Here is a 15,653-nt window from a genome sequence, read left to right as displayed (position 1 = left end):
CGAGGGCAACAGAATGAGACCTCGTCTCAAAAAAATAATAATAGGCCAGGCATGGTGGCTCACGCCTGTAATTCCACCAATTTGGGAGGCCGACACGAGTGGATCACCTGAGGTCAGGAGTTCAAGACCAGCCTGGCCAACATGGCTAAACTCCATCTCTACTAAAAAATACAAAAATTATCTGGGCGTGGTGGCAGTCGCCTGTAATCCCAGCTAGTCCGGAGGCTGAGGCAGGAGAATCGCTGGAACCCAGGAGATGAAGGCTGCAGTGAGCCAAGATAGTGCCACTGCACTCCAGCTTGGGCAACAGAGAGAGACTTCATCTCAAATAATAATAATAAATAAAATTTGGAATAACTTAAAATCCTGAGGACAATGGGATCACATCCTGCATGTGATTTAAGTAACATTAATACATACCTAGCAACCAGATTAGTTATCTGAGAAGCAGTTGTTTTTCATGTAGAAATAACTACACTTTATGTAGCATTTTGTAGCTATAAAGTAAATTTATATACATATATTGTTGTGCTTAAATCCCTCAACAGTCTTTTATATCACATATTACAATGTTCTCTGTAATAATGTCCTAACCATAAATTTAGTATGAATTGTCACTCAATTTAAGCAATGACAGAGCATTGAGTATCATATTATTCAAAGACAATTGACTTAGTCACATTTACTGCGTTTGAATGTGATAGAATTGAAATTCAAATGTTACTGCTAGTGTCTGCCTGTGGTTCTTTTTCTCTCAATACTGTCATTCAAACAATTGGTGTTCATTGTTTGGGTATAGCTTTCCTTTCTCCCTTAGTCTGTTCATTCATAGATTCATTCACCCACTGATGCTTTTCTGTGCACCTATATTACATGCCAGACTCATAGGATTCAGAGAGATCTCATTTCAGGAAAATGTTAATGGAATGTAAATTTTATTACACTCTTTTGTAGGAACATAATTTGGGTATGAATTTGTCAATATAAATGCATTTTTCCATCTCCTAGCAGATAATGCAAAACAATAATTTAGGATCATTTTACAATTTTAGAAAAACTCAACATAGGCTCAAACCCAAAGGTTGTCTGCTTTGTGTCAGCTTTGAAATATATCCAGTAAACTAGAATGCAATTAGAATTATCTATATTTAGTGCTGTCTTATAAAAGGTGCTGAGGCTTATTGATAAATATTGCTTTGTATTTTAATTTCCAACATATCTGAGAATATGTCAACATGAACAAAAAATCTCATCCCACTGAGTTCTTCTCCCTGAAAAATAAGCTTATGGATGCATTGAGAAGTAAATTAGCATATTCAGATCGGAACACTGTGTACATCAACCATTTGGGGGGTTTAAAATGTAGACATTTTCATGGAAAACATTGAAATTTTGTGGGAGGGTCAGTAAGTGATGAAAGCTATTGTAAATGAACCTCATAGCTCTTTCTTCTGACTCATCAGTCATCTCTACTGTAGAATTTTGACTTTAATCAGATGATTTTTTGGAGATTAGCAGTCTTAATCAATGCCCCAAAGTCCCATTCCTCAGAATCAGTCTTAAAAATGCAACAGAATAGAAAATATCAATATATCAGTTTTTGCTGTATTTTCAAATGACTCAAAAACATATACATTAAAAAATTACTTTGTAAACATACCACTTAAGCTGGAAGAAATAAATGTATTTTTCTATTTGACTGTTAGTGATGATAATAATTAACAAAATAAAGTAGGTCTATATTTTGTTATTTTTATTTGAAAATACCTTAAAATTCTCAACAGCTAAGCTTCTTATGAAATATGGCAATACAGTCTTAGATATGTTTGTGAGATGTTGAGAGATGACTTAGAAACATAGCATTTTAAGCTAAATGTTATGAAGATCAAAACGTAACCAAGTACCAAATTGTAGTATATTAACAAAAGGGCAAGTAGGAATCTGAGGGACTGAGTTCCGTGCTGTACGTGAAATAGTACAACACTAGATATTTTCATCCGAATTTACAGATTTATTTAAAGAACCGTCATTTCATCTACTCTCTTTAGCTATCTCTATACTTAGAAGATGTGACATGGATTCCTGCTTTCAATACCATTTATATGTCAATAACTCTGAGATCTGTGCCTCCAACTAAACTTTCCATTAAGATGCAAACTCAATTATCCAACCACCTACTTGACTTCTTCACTTGGTGTATAAATAGGCACCTCAGTCAAGCATGGACATTTCAATCTCTTAATCCCCTTCCCCCAATATTCCTTTCGGTGTCTGCCTTATCTCCAGATAAGGTGCTATCTACTTAATTACTTGGGTGAAAAGCCTGGAAGTTGCCCTGATTTATTTTGTTCCTCCCCTAAAATCCAAGCCCTGAGGACAACTTGTTATCATACTCAAAATGTATCCTGCACCCACCCACTGTGCTCCATCTCCACTGCTATCATCATGTCTTCCTGCACTCCTTCAATGGTCTCCCAGTTACCCTCCACGCCTCCACTCTTGGAGCCCATTCTTCACATAGAAGCCAGCACAATCTTTGTGAATACACAGAAGATCATGTCACTTTCCTGTTGAAAACCCTCTAATGCCTCTTCCTTGTACTTAGAATAAAATTCAAACTGTTTGCCATGGGCTACAGGGCCCTGTGAAATCTGGTCCCTATCAAACAGTTGGACTTCTTCTACCACTTAACCATGCTATGCTCTAGCAACACTGTTTTTGAACAATCCAACTTCTTTCCTACATTATTGCCTTTGCATGACTATATCATCCACCTGCAACACATTGTCCTGATAGCTTTCTATGACTCAAATGTCTTCCTACTCAAGTCCCCACCCAAGTGTTCCCTTAACAAGTGAGGCCTTCTCCCAAGTCAACACAAGTCCCAACCTGTCCTTACCACCAGGAGTCTCATTTCTCACTGTGAAAATTATCAGGGTCATTTATTTGTTTACTGTTTATTATTTGTCTCCCCCAACACAGTCTAAGTGCCATGAAACTAGGAGCTCTGTGGTCTTTCTACTACTACATCTTCATTATCTAGCACATGTCACATACTTTGTGTTTCAAAATGCATTTTTGGATGAATGAAATGAGTGCTAGGGTAGGACAGGTGCAGAAATCTTAAGGAAGCAGGCACTAGAGCTACTGAGAATAGAATGGGCTGCCTCATGTTCATACTGTCACAGGCAGTTTGGCGGAGAGGGAAGGGTACTCTTGGGCTGTAATTGAGGGTATCTAGATTTTGGTAGGAAGTGAACAACATGCAGGGCTGACATATGGCAGCATCAATTTAAAGATGTGCTTTGTTTGCCTAGTAGATTATTTTAAGTGATCTTGATTTTGAATGCTTTTCTAGAGTTTTTGCACTTTCCAGCTCACCGCAATACTCATCATTCGCTATTGCCTTGGATATGCTGCTTTACCCAGTATTACAGCCGTTATTCACCTGATCTCTTTAAGGACTTGAATTTTTTACAGCAGTTCTAGATACTCACTAAAATCCTTTTTGCTCTTAGCCTTAGAGAAATAGAAAACTGTTAACATAATTTTTTTTCTTTTTTGTAAGCAGAAAAATGGCAGTGGGAGAAGAGGGGAGAAATAATAAAAAATAAATTCTCATATAAAAGTGACAAATAAATTGTGTTTTTGTTTCAGATATAGAGTTTAATGTCTTTTCCATTTAACTTTTAAATCTAGAATAAATATATTGATAACTGCTGTTGACTCTGGAAATATGTAATTATATGACTATGGAGTAATCTGTTTATAAAACATCTATAACTCATGACATCTTACATAAGATCACACACAGAAATTAATTGAAATCCTGCTTTCAGTTTTTTTAAGCCTATAAAACCATAGTTATTTAAATAGAACTTAAAAGTAATAAAGGTATTTCTATATATTTTCTATATTTGGCATGTAGCTTTTCAATCGGGGAGTAAATGATCTAAAAAAACCCTTTTCCTGTTTTCTATAGTCTTTATTCTTCTATACTTTTGGCATCTAACCTCCACTAATTTCCAAATTTAAGGTAGTTCACGTTTAATCTTTAAACTTAAATGTTCCAATAAGTACTAAATTCTTAGAATGAAAACATTTTAAATGTAATCCCTACATTTGTGGGGAAAAAGAGCTATCTGATAATGAAATGGGCATTTTTATTATTATCTATGAAACTCTAATTAAACTGTTATATAAAAGTGAAGCTTCCATTTTCTGTCCCCTAGAAGCTAACTTCTCCAAAGTGTCTCCTCAGCCTTTCATTTTTGCCCTTTTTTGAGAAAAAGAAAAAACTGCAACTCCGTATAGTACCGAGTCCTGCATGGGTACATTCAAGCAAATAAAATCAGCTGGTGAATTTATCAACCTTAAGGGTTATACCATTTTAAAGAATATGTTATAAGTCTGCAGATTTATTTTCATTAGTGGTCACTATGCAGTGGCAATAAAGTTCTTCCTCTTTCATAGTCTATTACATTGACATCCTGTTGAGAGTCTTTATACTTTTTGTGGCTTTAAGTAGCATCTTCTCCTTTGATCAAATTTTTTTTGATAGATCTTTTAAATTTGTGATTTAGTGAGAAACATTATAGCACAGCCTAGCTTTATTATAATGAATTAAAATCTATGATCATTTTGCTATGGAAAAATATAGGAATATTGCATACACAGTTAGTAAAAGGATAAATTTAAAAGTGTACATTCTTATTCATGGAAGCCAATTACAGCAACTTTTTGTTCACACATTTGTTTGAAACCATTTGGAATTAAAATTTGTAAATTTCCAAATAAACAAAGTTTATAGACTTACTTACTTTTCTCCTAAAGTTGGAGACATTGCATAGGGTTAGTCTATGCTAAGATAATACGGCAAACTCAACACTGGCATGTTGGACATTAAAGCCTGTATTTTATATGTGTGTATTTTTTAAAAAATTTACTCATAGATGGAAGTACAATGGCAGACTTAAGTCATCCTACAAACCAATGAAGACTACTTAAGAATTTCTCATTGTGAGCTAGCTAGTAATAATTTAATTCAAATTTGATTTTTTATATTTTTTAATATTTATTTAAATTAATACAAATATAGGCTTCAACTTACATATATTCCATTTGTAATATCTGTTAACAAATGGGCAGGGCTAGGGCTATATCTGCCTAAAAGCTACTGTAAAGGTTTTTCTATTTTTTTTGTTGTTGTTTTTGAGACAGGGTCTTACTCTGTTGCCCAGACTAGAGTACAGTGACACAATCTCGGCTCACTGCAGCCTTTGCCTCCCTGGTTCAAGTGATTCTCATGCCTCAGCCTCCCAAGTATCTGGAATTACAAGCATGTGCCAAAACGCCTGGCTAATTTTTATATTTTTAGTAGAGATGGGGTTTCGCCATGTTGGCCAAGCTGGTCTCGAACTCCTGAGCTCAAGTGATCCACCCACCTTGGCCTCCCAAAATGCTGGGATTACAGGCATGAGCCAACACGCCCAGCCTTACTATAAGTTTTAAACTAACAATTCTCTTTCATTTTGTGAACACTGTTAGCAGTATCACAAAAGGAAAGAAATAAGAGAGTAAAATAGCTGGGAAAAAATATTATACTTCAAACTAAAAGTATTTAGCCCAGTGATAGTTTGACTATGGTGGCTTCTTAAGAAATAGAATCTGTGACTAAACTGAAATTATTTGGAAGTCTTCACAATTTATTGTATACAAAGTATAAAAATTTAACTTTGAGTGTGAAAACACAAAAATCCTGTGCTTAAAAGTATTTTTTTTTCTAAACAAAGTAAGTAAAATTCCCCAAAAAATGCAATGCAAGGATATGTATATACACTGCTTACATAGTATTATGGGCATGTTACAATTATGGGGAAATGAAAAAAAAAACATATGCTAGGTATACACATTCATAAGAAAGTCACATTAGCTGAATATATTAGAGAAAGATTTATCTTAAATATTATTTGAAATATAAAACAATTTTTAAATGCATTAACTCCTGTGTTAAATCCACCAGGATTCTTCATCAACAGCTCATGCCTCTGATAGACCAGAAACGCTGATTTTCTAAACATTGGTTAATTAACTGTTTTTCTCATGAGAAGTGTATACTGACCTGTCTCCCTTGAAGAAATAGGTTTTCCCAACGTCCTCCCACCAAATGGCTGAATCAATACCATGAGGGGGAATTCCACTTCCAAGGGTTATCAAGTCATGAGGGTAACCAGGTTGAAGAGTTGTATCCTTGAACACCCAATATTTGTTACCTGTATGGAATAAGTGTAAATGCAGAATATATTAATTTAATGTCATAATTAGAATATGTCTATTAACATAATACATTTAAAATTATTATATTAAATATATATTATACTTTTAAAAGTATACTAAATATATATTATATTAAATCCTTGAAATAAGTTATTAGTTGTCTCATCTGGAATATTAATGTTATCTTTGAAATATCATTCACAAGTGGATAAAATGAACACTATTTATTAATATAATAATATAACCAAAATTTGTGAGTGAATTTAAAAAATAAAATAGACTATACCTTCGCCATAAAGAAACAATTCTGAGTCTAGGATGAAGGATTCTTCCCCTAAGAATTAGAGGTCCTACTTTTTTTCAAGGCTAAATCATTCCTGTATTTTGAGCAACGGGTATGCCCTCAGATTGGCTTAGTGATTATAACTTCTACTTGATTGAAACACCTCCTCTGGGCTGGTCCTTTCCTCTGATTACATAAATGTTCACAAGTCTCCCTAGTCTTACACATTTATCCTCCCTTGACCTCATGCCCTCTTATAACTGTTAACTCTATTCCTGTCTTTAAGAGTGGTAACTGAGTGGAGGAAAATTTTAACCTTAACCATGTTTGGAATTGCTGGAGCATGGCATGATGATACTAAAAAGGAGACAAAAGCAGACAGGCTTTAGTCAGTTTTATTGATGTTTGACAATTCTCTACAGACAGCACATATCCTCATGCCCTCCCTGTGCCCCTGGTTGACTGTGCCCACCACTTCCCTTTCTGGTATGCCTATCAAGTTTCAGTCCACTAAAGCTTTTTGTTCTGGAGTCACCAATGCCCTCCAACTAAACAATTTCCCACCCTTATGTATTGACACTATTGACCACCTTAAGTACTTTCCTCCCTGAGCTGTGAGAAAACAATTTTCTTTTGTTTTGTTTGTTCTCTAGCTGCCCCTTTCTGGGCTTATTGTATTTTACTCAGCCCTTGAATGTTATTGTTTCCTAGGACTCTGTTCTCTGCTCTCCTCTTCTTATCCTAAATAAGGAAGGGTCACAAACTCAAATAACTACAGGGGCCAGGTTAGGGATGATAGTAGTAGTGCAGTATCTCCACTAATATTGAGATATTTCCATAAAAGTCAGTAAATAACCATTACCCTAAAGACTTATTTCCCTCCTTCCCCAAGTCCTCTTCTCCTGGGGCTTCTGAAACATTCTACAATCCAGCATCGTCTTGGATCTCTAGCACCTCCTGGGGTTAATATCTGGCAAAGTAAGGTGTCCCAACGTCCTTTCTACAATATTTCAAAACCACCCATAGATAAGGACCATGATAAACCATAGCTCATGTAATACCTAAAGGTCTTCAAAAAATTTTAAAAATGTGCCCTTTTAACACAAAATAAGCAAACAAAAACCACACATCTTTAGGCTAAATTTAGTTAGGAGTTTCTAGTTTGTAACCATGGGTAATCTCATTTACTCCAAGAGCTTCTACTACCATTTGATACCATTTAAGTTAGAACAACATTTACTGAGTATCTTCAAGTATCCCAAGTATCATGCCAGGTACTAAGGATACCGCAGAGGGTAAGAAATCTGATCGCTACCCTGATCATCCTACATGACAGCAGAAGCAGCAGATGAAAGCCAAATATACACATATATAACTTCAGTAATTGAAAAACTACTGAAGGCTAGAAAACAAAAAACAGAGGTTGAGAAAAAAATAAAGGGAACTTACTTTAAGTAAAAAGGTCAGGGAAGACCTCTCTGAAGAAATACACCAAAATCTAAAGAAAGAGAAGGTAATAAATATGCAAAGAATATTGGGAAGTGCATTCAGAGCAGAGGACAGTTTGGGATGATCAACAAATTGAAAGAAGATCAGTAATTTGTAATAAGCAAGTACAAAATCTTTGAAAATCAACATAATGAGTTGGAATCTTACTTAGAGTGTACTGGAGGCCATCAAGGAGATTAAATTTGTGTTGGGTTGTGATTGGTTTTATATTTTAAAATGATTTTTGGTGACAAATGGATTATAAAGGGAAGAATGAAAATAAAATGACCCATCAAGAGTCTTTGGCAAGAATTAATTGAATCATTCACTCAAAAATTACTTAGTACATGTACGAAGCACTGTTGTAGGCACTACCGATAGAGAAGTGAACCAGAAGGTCAACATCTCATGAAGCTTAGATATCAGTGAGTGAGTACGAATCAAACAGATGAATAAATTAAAACTTCAGAAAGCAAAGTGCTATACAAATAGAGAAAGAAAAAAGGATATTAAGGTGACAGTGATGGGATTTGGGGCTACTTTGTATTAGATGCAGGAAAGATCTCTTTATTCAACTGTGACATATAATTCAAAGGAGCCAGACCACTGAAGATTGTTTGAGGTAAAAGAAACATAAAGAATAAATGCCAAAATGGGAAGAAGCTTGTTGTGAAGCTAGAATAGAGTGTGATAGGAGTGTATAATGATAGAGGTGAGGATCATGTAACCCTTGTAGGAGTTGAACTTTGTTCTAAATGAAATAGGAAGTCATTGAATAGTTAAATCAAAAAGTTCTCTGATAGTAGTTTGGACCAACACAGCAGAAATAGAGACGGAAACGATAAAATAAAGTCAGGACATATTTTGGAGATGGAATTGATAGGCATTGCTGAGGGAAATAAGATAAAGATAATATTAAGAATGATCTTCAAGTTCTGGCTTGTGTAGATAAGTGAATAACAGTGTTATTTAATAAGACAAGACTAAAGGTGAATGGGCTGTTGGAAGTTTAAATCAAGAGTCTGAGATGTCAATTAGATAATCTACATAAAGAAGTCCTGTAGGCAACCAGGTATGTCAGTTTGAAAATAAGTTTGTAAGACACAAGCATACATGTGGCATTTATAAATTTAGGATGTGTTGAGATTATCCTGGGACGAGTATATACAGAAGATAAAGATTAACCAGAACCGGACTTCTAGAAATTCATGACCATTAGAAAAGATCACACAAAGGAAGAGGGAAGTGGAGGCACATCAGGAGAAAGAAGAGGCAGTGTTGAAAACAAAAGTAAAAGAAAACATCAGAAGGCAAAAAGAAAAAAGTGTAGTCATAAATGACTATCTCTGATCCAAATATCTCTTGAAAGCCAACTAGTATCTATAGTTATCTGATGAGATTTTCTACAAAGTCCAAATTTGAACTCATCTGAATACCTTTCTTATTTTCCCTCTTTGGGTAGATGGAATACTAGTTATACTGTGGCTGACATCAGAAACGTCCTTGTTCATTATTTTCCGTATTTAATGGATCATTACATTCAGATGATTTCAATTCCTAACTCTCCCTTATAACTGTCCTTTGAAGGCTGTTCTTTTTACTAATGGTCCTTTATATCATCCCTTCCATCGTCCCTTCTAAAGGTAATACTATCACTGTAAGACTAGAGCCAGTCAAAATGCTGTGCTGCAGAGTAAGCTATGGAGACTTGGCTTCGTCTGATAAGCAGAGATAAGCAGAACCATCCATGTCTCTCTCTTGGGAAGATGACCCAGAGAACACCGAGAGATTTTCCCTCTAAGCAGGGGAAATTGACTATTTTTATATAATACGAAGCCTGAGAAGCCAAGATGGCCAGAGGAAGCAAATATTATGAGGAGGCAGAAATTGAATAAAAGAGATGGACAGAAAGAGAAGAGAGAATGAGAAGAGATTAAAAAAAAAAGTGATACAAGGAGCAAAGCCATGAATGGGAGAGGGGCCAGCAGGCAAGTGTAGCAAGTTCCTGGCTGTCTGAGTTCCTGTTACACACCCACTCCTTACCATAAGTTCCCCATAAGCTCAATTAACCTTACTGGGTTTATTTTTCTTTTAACTGAATGAGACTGTTCAATGTAAAATTGTGAACAATCAAATAGCATGTAAGTTGCTAGGTGCATCTGAGCCCAAGCCTGTTGGCCAGAACCCTAGCTTTAGCCAATGGTACCATGCTGTCTTCCAGCCATGAGACTTAAGAGAAACCTGTGTATTTCCTAGCTTATGTTATTTCAACATTTTCTTTCTCGTTTTCCTGTCTCCAGCCAGTCTCCTTTTTATCTATCCTCCACAAAGTCAATAAAGGGATTTCTTGAAAATGCATACTTGATTTTTGCCTCTCTTTTGTTTAAAAATTTCAGTGGTTTCTTATTGCATTCAGGATAAAACCCAAATTCATTATATGTCATTTCAAGGTTCCTTTCAGTACGGGTGTCTTATCTCATCTATATTCCACTTATCTCCATTTATGGGAAACTAGGATGACACTTTCAAAACTTAGCTTTGCACGATTTCTCTGAAAAGCATTTCCTATCTGAGTATGGTGGGCACCTTACATTGCCAAATTACCGGCATTTACCTTCGTCTTATTACTTAGTACATTGTACCTTGATGAATCACAAGCCTGCCACCCACTCTAGCATGTGAATAACTTGAGGAAAAACGCTACATCGAACGCATTATTTTCGTGCAGCACCTCATATATAGTATTTGGAAAGTAGGTGCTTAATAAATAAATGGTTACTGATGCAAAGAACCATGTTTAATATTACATGGCTACTCAAATATAGGATCAAAAATCTAACAAAAGGCACAATAAAGGCTACATAAATAACATTGAGGGCATTAGTTTGGAATCTTGTTAGTACAGCAAGAAAGAAAAATTTTACAACCACTAGCAAGAGAAAATATAAGGCATGCCTTGGTATTGTGCTGAAAAATCATTTATTTAAGTGATTATATTTAACCAAGTGTTGGAAATATGGCCATAAAAAAGGAAACTTACCCTGAGCCCTTGTATAATCTGAATATTATACACACACACACACACACAGACACATACACACACACACACTCACACACCTCATCCCAAAGGCCCAGACCACTTCCTTGCCAGAGTCAGTGAGTTGGAAAATCCAGAAAGCTGTTTCACAGTATGCTCTATATTTTAGTCAAATCCCTGTGGTATTAAAATAGAAAGTCTTAAAACAATAGAAGAAAGAGAAAGAAAGGCGTTTCCTGTTGGCCTATACCTCAGTGACTTATTGCATCCTTTCCTTTCATCTCCTTTTTAATTAGGAGTATGCAGTTTCAATGCCTCTCATGCTAGCTATTTAGGGTACATATTGTGTCAGCTCAACTCAGTTGGTTGTCCCTTTCAAGCAGAAGCATTCTAGTATGCTTTTGATCACTTCCTTTTGCAGCTCCTAAACTTGCTTATCATTTGCATGATAATTTCTTCCAGGCTTTTTTTAGTGAAGACACTAGGCTCATCAATAACCAGGATGCCCTGGTGCATGGAGCAGGAGAAATGGTTCACAGAAGCTTAGTTTACATGTAGTTCTGGTGTTTCAGTAGAGGACAATGTGTGAAAAAAGAAAAGGAATTACGGTTCTTATAGGAAATTGTTATTATTCTACTTAAAAAACTGTTATTGTTGCTGTTTATAAAAACTATGCATTGAAAATACTTTCCTGTACTGTTGGTCTAGTATTTTCCATACACAAAAGGGAGAAATAATCAGTCTTTCACTTTTTAATGATCAAGTCCTTTGTATAAAACAGCTCGATCAGCTTTTTTTTTGTTTTTTCTTAACCTACTAGGAAAAATGTACTTATATTCCCTTTATGAAAACAAAGCAAAATAGAGAGCTTATCAGTAAACATTTGCTATAAAGTTGCACGACAGAATTCCAGCAGTCATTCTCACAAAATTAAGAAATACCACCTTGCCTGCTGAGTGTTTGTGGCATAGAATTCAAGGAAATAACTCAATAATAATTATGAGTGACAACATTTAATTTTCTGAGTGTTTATTGGGAAAATACAATTATACAATTCCTTTTGTATCTTGATGAGTTAAGATTTTCATATGAAAAAACTGAAATGGTTGAACTAGTTTACAGTAACTAGTGGAAGACAGTGTGGCGATTCCTCAAGGATCTAGAACTAGAAATACCATTTGACCCAGCCATCCCATTACTGGGCACATACCCAAAGGATTGTAAGTCATGCTGCTATAAAGACACATGCACACGTATGTTTACTGCGGCACTATTCACAATAGCAACTACTTGGAACCAACCCAAATGTTCAACAATGATAGACTGGATTAAGAAAATGTGGCACATAAACACCATGGAATACTATGCAGCCATAAAAAAGGATGAGTTCACGTCCTTTGTAGGGACATGGATGAAGCTGGAAACCATCATTCTCAGCAAACTATTGCAAGGACAAAAAACAAAACACCACATGTTCTCACTCATAGGTGGGAATTGAACAATGAGAACACTTGGACACAGGAAGGGGAATATCACACACCGGGGCCTGTCATGGGGTGGGGGGAGTGGGGAGGGATAGCATTAGGAGATATACCTAATGTAAATGACGAGTTAATGGGTGCAGCACACCAACATGGCACATGTGTACATATGTAACAAACCTGCACATTGTGCACATGTACCTTACAACTTAAAGTATAGTTAAAAAAAACACGAAAAGGAAGAAAAAACAGAAATGACTTTGTTTCTACTTTTCAGTTTTTCAGTTAAGTATGTAAGATTTATATTCGGCTTTTTTTACTGTACATATGACAGGTGGTTTTTTAACTACCCTACCATCAGATAGTCTGGGTCTCAAGGAAAATATTTTGGTAGAATGTAAGTATTCCCTGGATTTCATATGAGGTTGACATATTCTGGAGCAAGTGGAAAAAACTAGTTCTTACCGACATTGTACTTGGCAGGATGCAGAGGAAAATATCAACAAGTTAGAATTAAAGACCAAAAGGTTTTATAAATGGAAGAATAGCTTTAAAAATGTTTAAAGTTGGAGAAGACTTTATAGATCGTCTATTGCAGTGATTTTTCAATGATATTCATCTATCCATCCATCCATCTATTCAATGGATGGATGACATTCAATCATCCATCTATTCCATCTATTCATCCAGCTCTTCTCCTATTCAATGTCTGTTTATTATGAGCCTATTATATAGTCTGTCAGTCAACTAGGAGCTGCAGAAACACTGATGAAGGCAACACAAAAAGTTCCTGTCTTTGTGGAACAGACTAGCAGAGAAAATAGATAGTAAACAAATAATCCCCCCAAAAATTTTTAAATTAAATGCTGTTCCTATCAGGAAACATGCAGTATCTAATAACTTTTTTTTTTTCAGAAGGACAGTGCTTACTCTGGAGGTTAAGATTTCTACCTGCTTTTTGACTCCCTTGAACTGAGCCACTGTTAATGATGGGAGTGCATTATATTGTTCAGATGTACCAGATCAGAAAAGTGGCTGATAATCCAGCCTAACGCATTCATTTATTTTACAGGTCAAAGAAGTCGTGTGTCTAAAGCCACAGCACCAGGTTCTAATGGGTTTGTACTGCGGTCCAGGCCTCTTGATTCAGTGCTTATCTTACTATGCAAAATTGACTTTCAAAACAGAACAAGTTCACACTCTGGCTTTCAGAATTGCTAATGATTCCCTGCTTCTTCCTTCCTTTATCAACTAATCACCTAACATTTTTAATGGGAGTGTTTATTAACTAACCCACTGTATTTGGCTCATGCTTGTTCATTGTATCCTGAGTAGTGAGATATCCTTTGTGCCTTATTACTAAAAAAATTTTTAAAAAAACACTGTATTTTTGTCTCCTCAAAACTATTCATATATTTATATTTTGTGTTTTCTATTACAACAGTGGTCAGTAAACGAGGACCACTAGCTGCCGCCTGTTCTTGTAAATAACACTTTACCAGCAAACAGCCACACCTATTTATTTACATATTGGGTATGGCTGCTTTTAACTTGCAATGAAAGAGTTTAGTAGTTAATGACAGAGTCCATATGGTCCACAAAGCAGAAAGTATTTACTATGTAGTTTTTTACAGGAAAGATTAGAAAACAAATTCCTTAATGGTTTGATTTTCTTCATAACACAGAAGTCTGTGCGTAGAATAGTCAGTAAATATTGTTTATTGGGCTGATTACTGTTCAACATTTATATATTCTTTGAGAAAACATCAGGGAATTTAAAACATTTTTATAAAGAATCAATATTTTATTTGTTAGATTATGTTATTTAATGGGGCATTCAATAGCTTTGAAGTCAGAACTAGGGGGTGACAGCTCTACCAATAACCAGCTGTAAGACCCTGGGCAAGTCATGAATCTGAGCTTTCCTTTCATAATTTGTACGTACGATGCTAACTTAATGCTCGCTTGGAATTCGGGAAATAATGAGATCAAATACACTCACACTGTAGGTGCCTCAGGGTGTCCCAATAAATGGTTATGACACAGTATTTCACTGATCAAATTTGCTTATCACCTACTTAAATAAATAAATGATACCAATAATAAACAATTAAGTAACACTAATCTCTATTTGAGCTATTTGGAATATGTTTTAATTTCTATATTGTTTATAGGTAGGTTGCTCAGGAAATTTGAATAAATGCCCAACTCTTGAGATCATATGACTTTTTGTTAGCAGCATTTTGTTTTCCAGATTCCACAATACTATCTAGTAAGCAGAGAATTTTGAATGCTTATGCAAGTGTGGTTGCCGCTGAGGTGTGCAGCTCAGGTCTTCCTTAGAGAAAGAAACTATCATCAGCTGAGTGCCTTTGGGTCTGATGCATCAGTTGGGCCAAGGCTACACTCTTCTCCAGTAGCCTCCCACCAAAGACTGAGCACAGCAGAGTACTAAAGCCTGGCCATTTTTGCTTTGCAGGCAAATCCTCTAAGAGGCATTCTTTGATCTGAAGCATGGCATCGGGTTCACCAAGACTTTGTTACCTACCGCTAATCCTGCCTTGTCCCCTTTAATCTTTCATATATTTACCTTCTTCCCTGACAAACCTCTCAACCTCCTAACTTGGTCTCAGTGTCTGCTTCCTGGGGAACTCTACGAGGCACAACAAACAAAGTGATGTTACAACACTTTTTGAAAATGAGGAAAACTTTTAGATACACAAGTAATATTGACAGGAAAATATTGCAGCTTTAAATATAAATGAAAATAGACATAATAAAAATATACTATAGAGTTTTTAATCATTTTAATAAGTAGAGGTATATTAGCAATACGAGTTTCAAATATTAAACATTTGGACCTATGTTTTAGATGAGCATGTCAACATAAAATATTAATACTAAAATTCTATAAATATAATTCAAAAAATAGCACTATTCGCTTGGTCTAAATCTATTTTCACATATACCAAGACTACTAAATATAAATTCCTTAATCTAGTATAATTTTTTATACATCAATTTTCTGTTATATCCTATAAAGAAATAAATAATCATTGTACTCACCTATTTATAGAAAATATTTCTT

General features: G+C 35.4%; 1 protein-coding gene across 1 annotated transcript in view; it reads right to left on the bottom strand.

The window, feature by feature from the left end:
- The window catches only part of MMP16 (matrix metallopeptidase 16), a 285,399-nt gene that overhangs the window by 17,965 nt on the left and 251,781 nt on the right, over positions 1-15,653 (bottom strand). Inside the window, exon 8 of the mRNA XM_030794891.1 lies at positions 6,122-6,272. Within this exon, the coding sequence (XP_030650751.1) occupies positions 6,122-6,272 (151 nt within the window). The remainder of the gene's footprint in view (positions 1-6,121; positions 6,273-15,653) is intronic.

Source organism: Nomascus leucogenys, chromosome 16 (assembly GCF_006542625.1).
Source record: "Nomascus leucogenys isolate Asia chromosome 16, Asia_NLE_v1, whole genome shotgun sequence".
Classification (NCBI taxonomy): domain Eukaryota; kingdom Metazoa; phylum Chordata; class Mammalia; order Primates; family Hylobatidae; genus Nomascus; species Nomascus leucogenys.
This window is presented reverse-complemented; position numbering and strand designations above follow the sequence as displayed.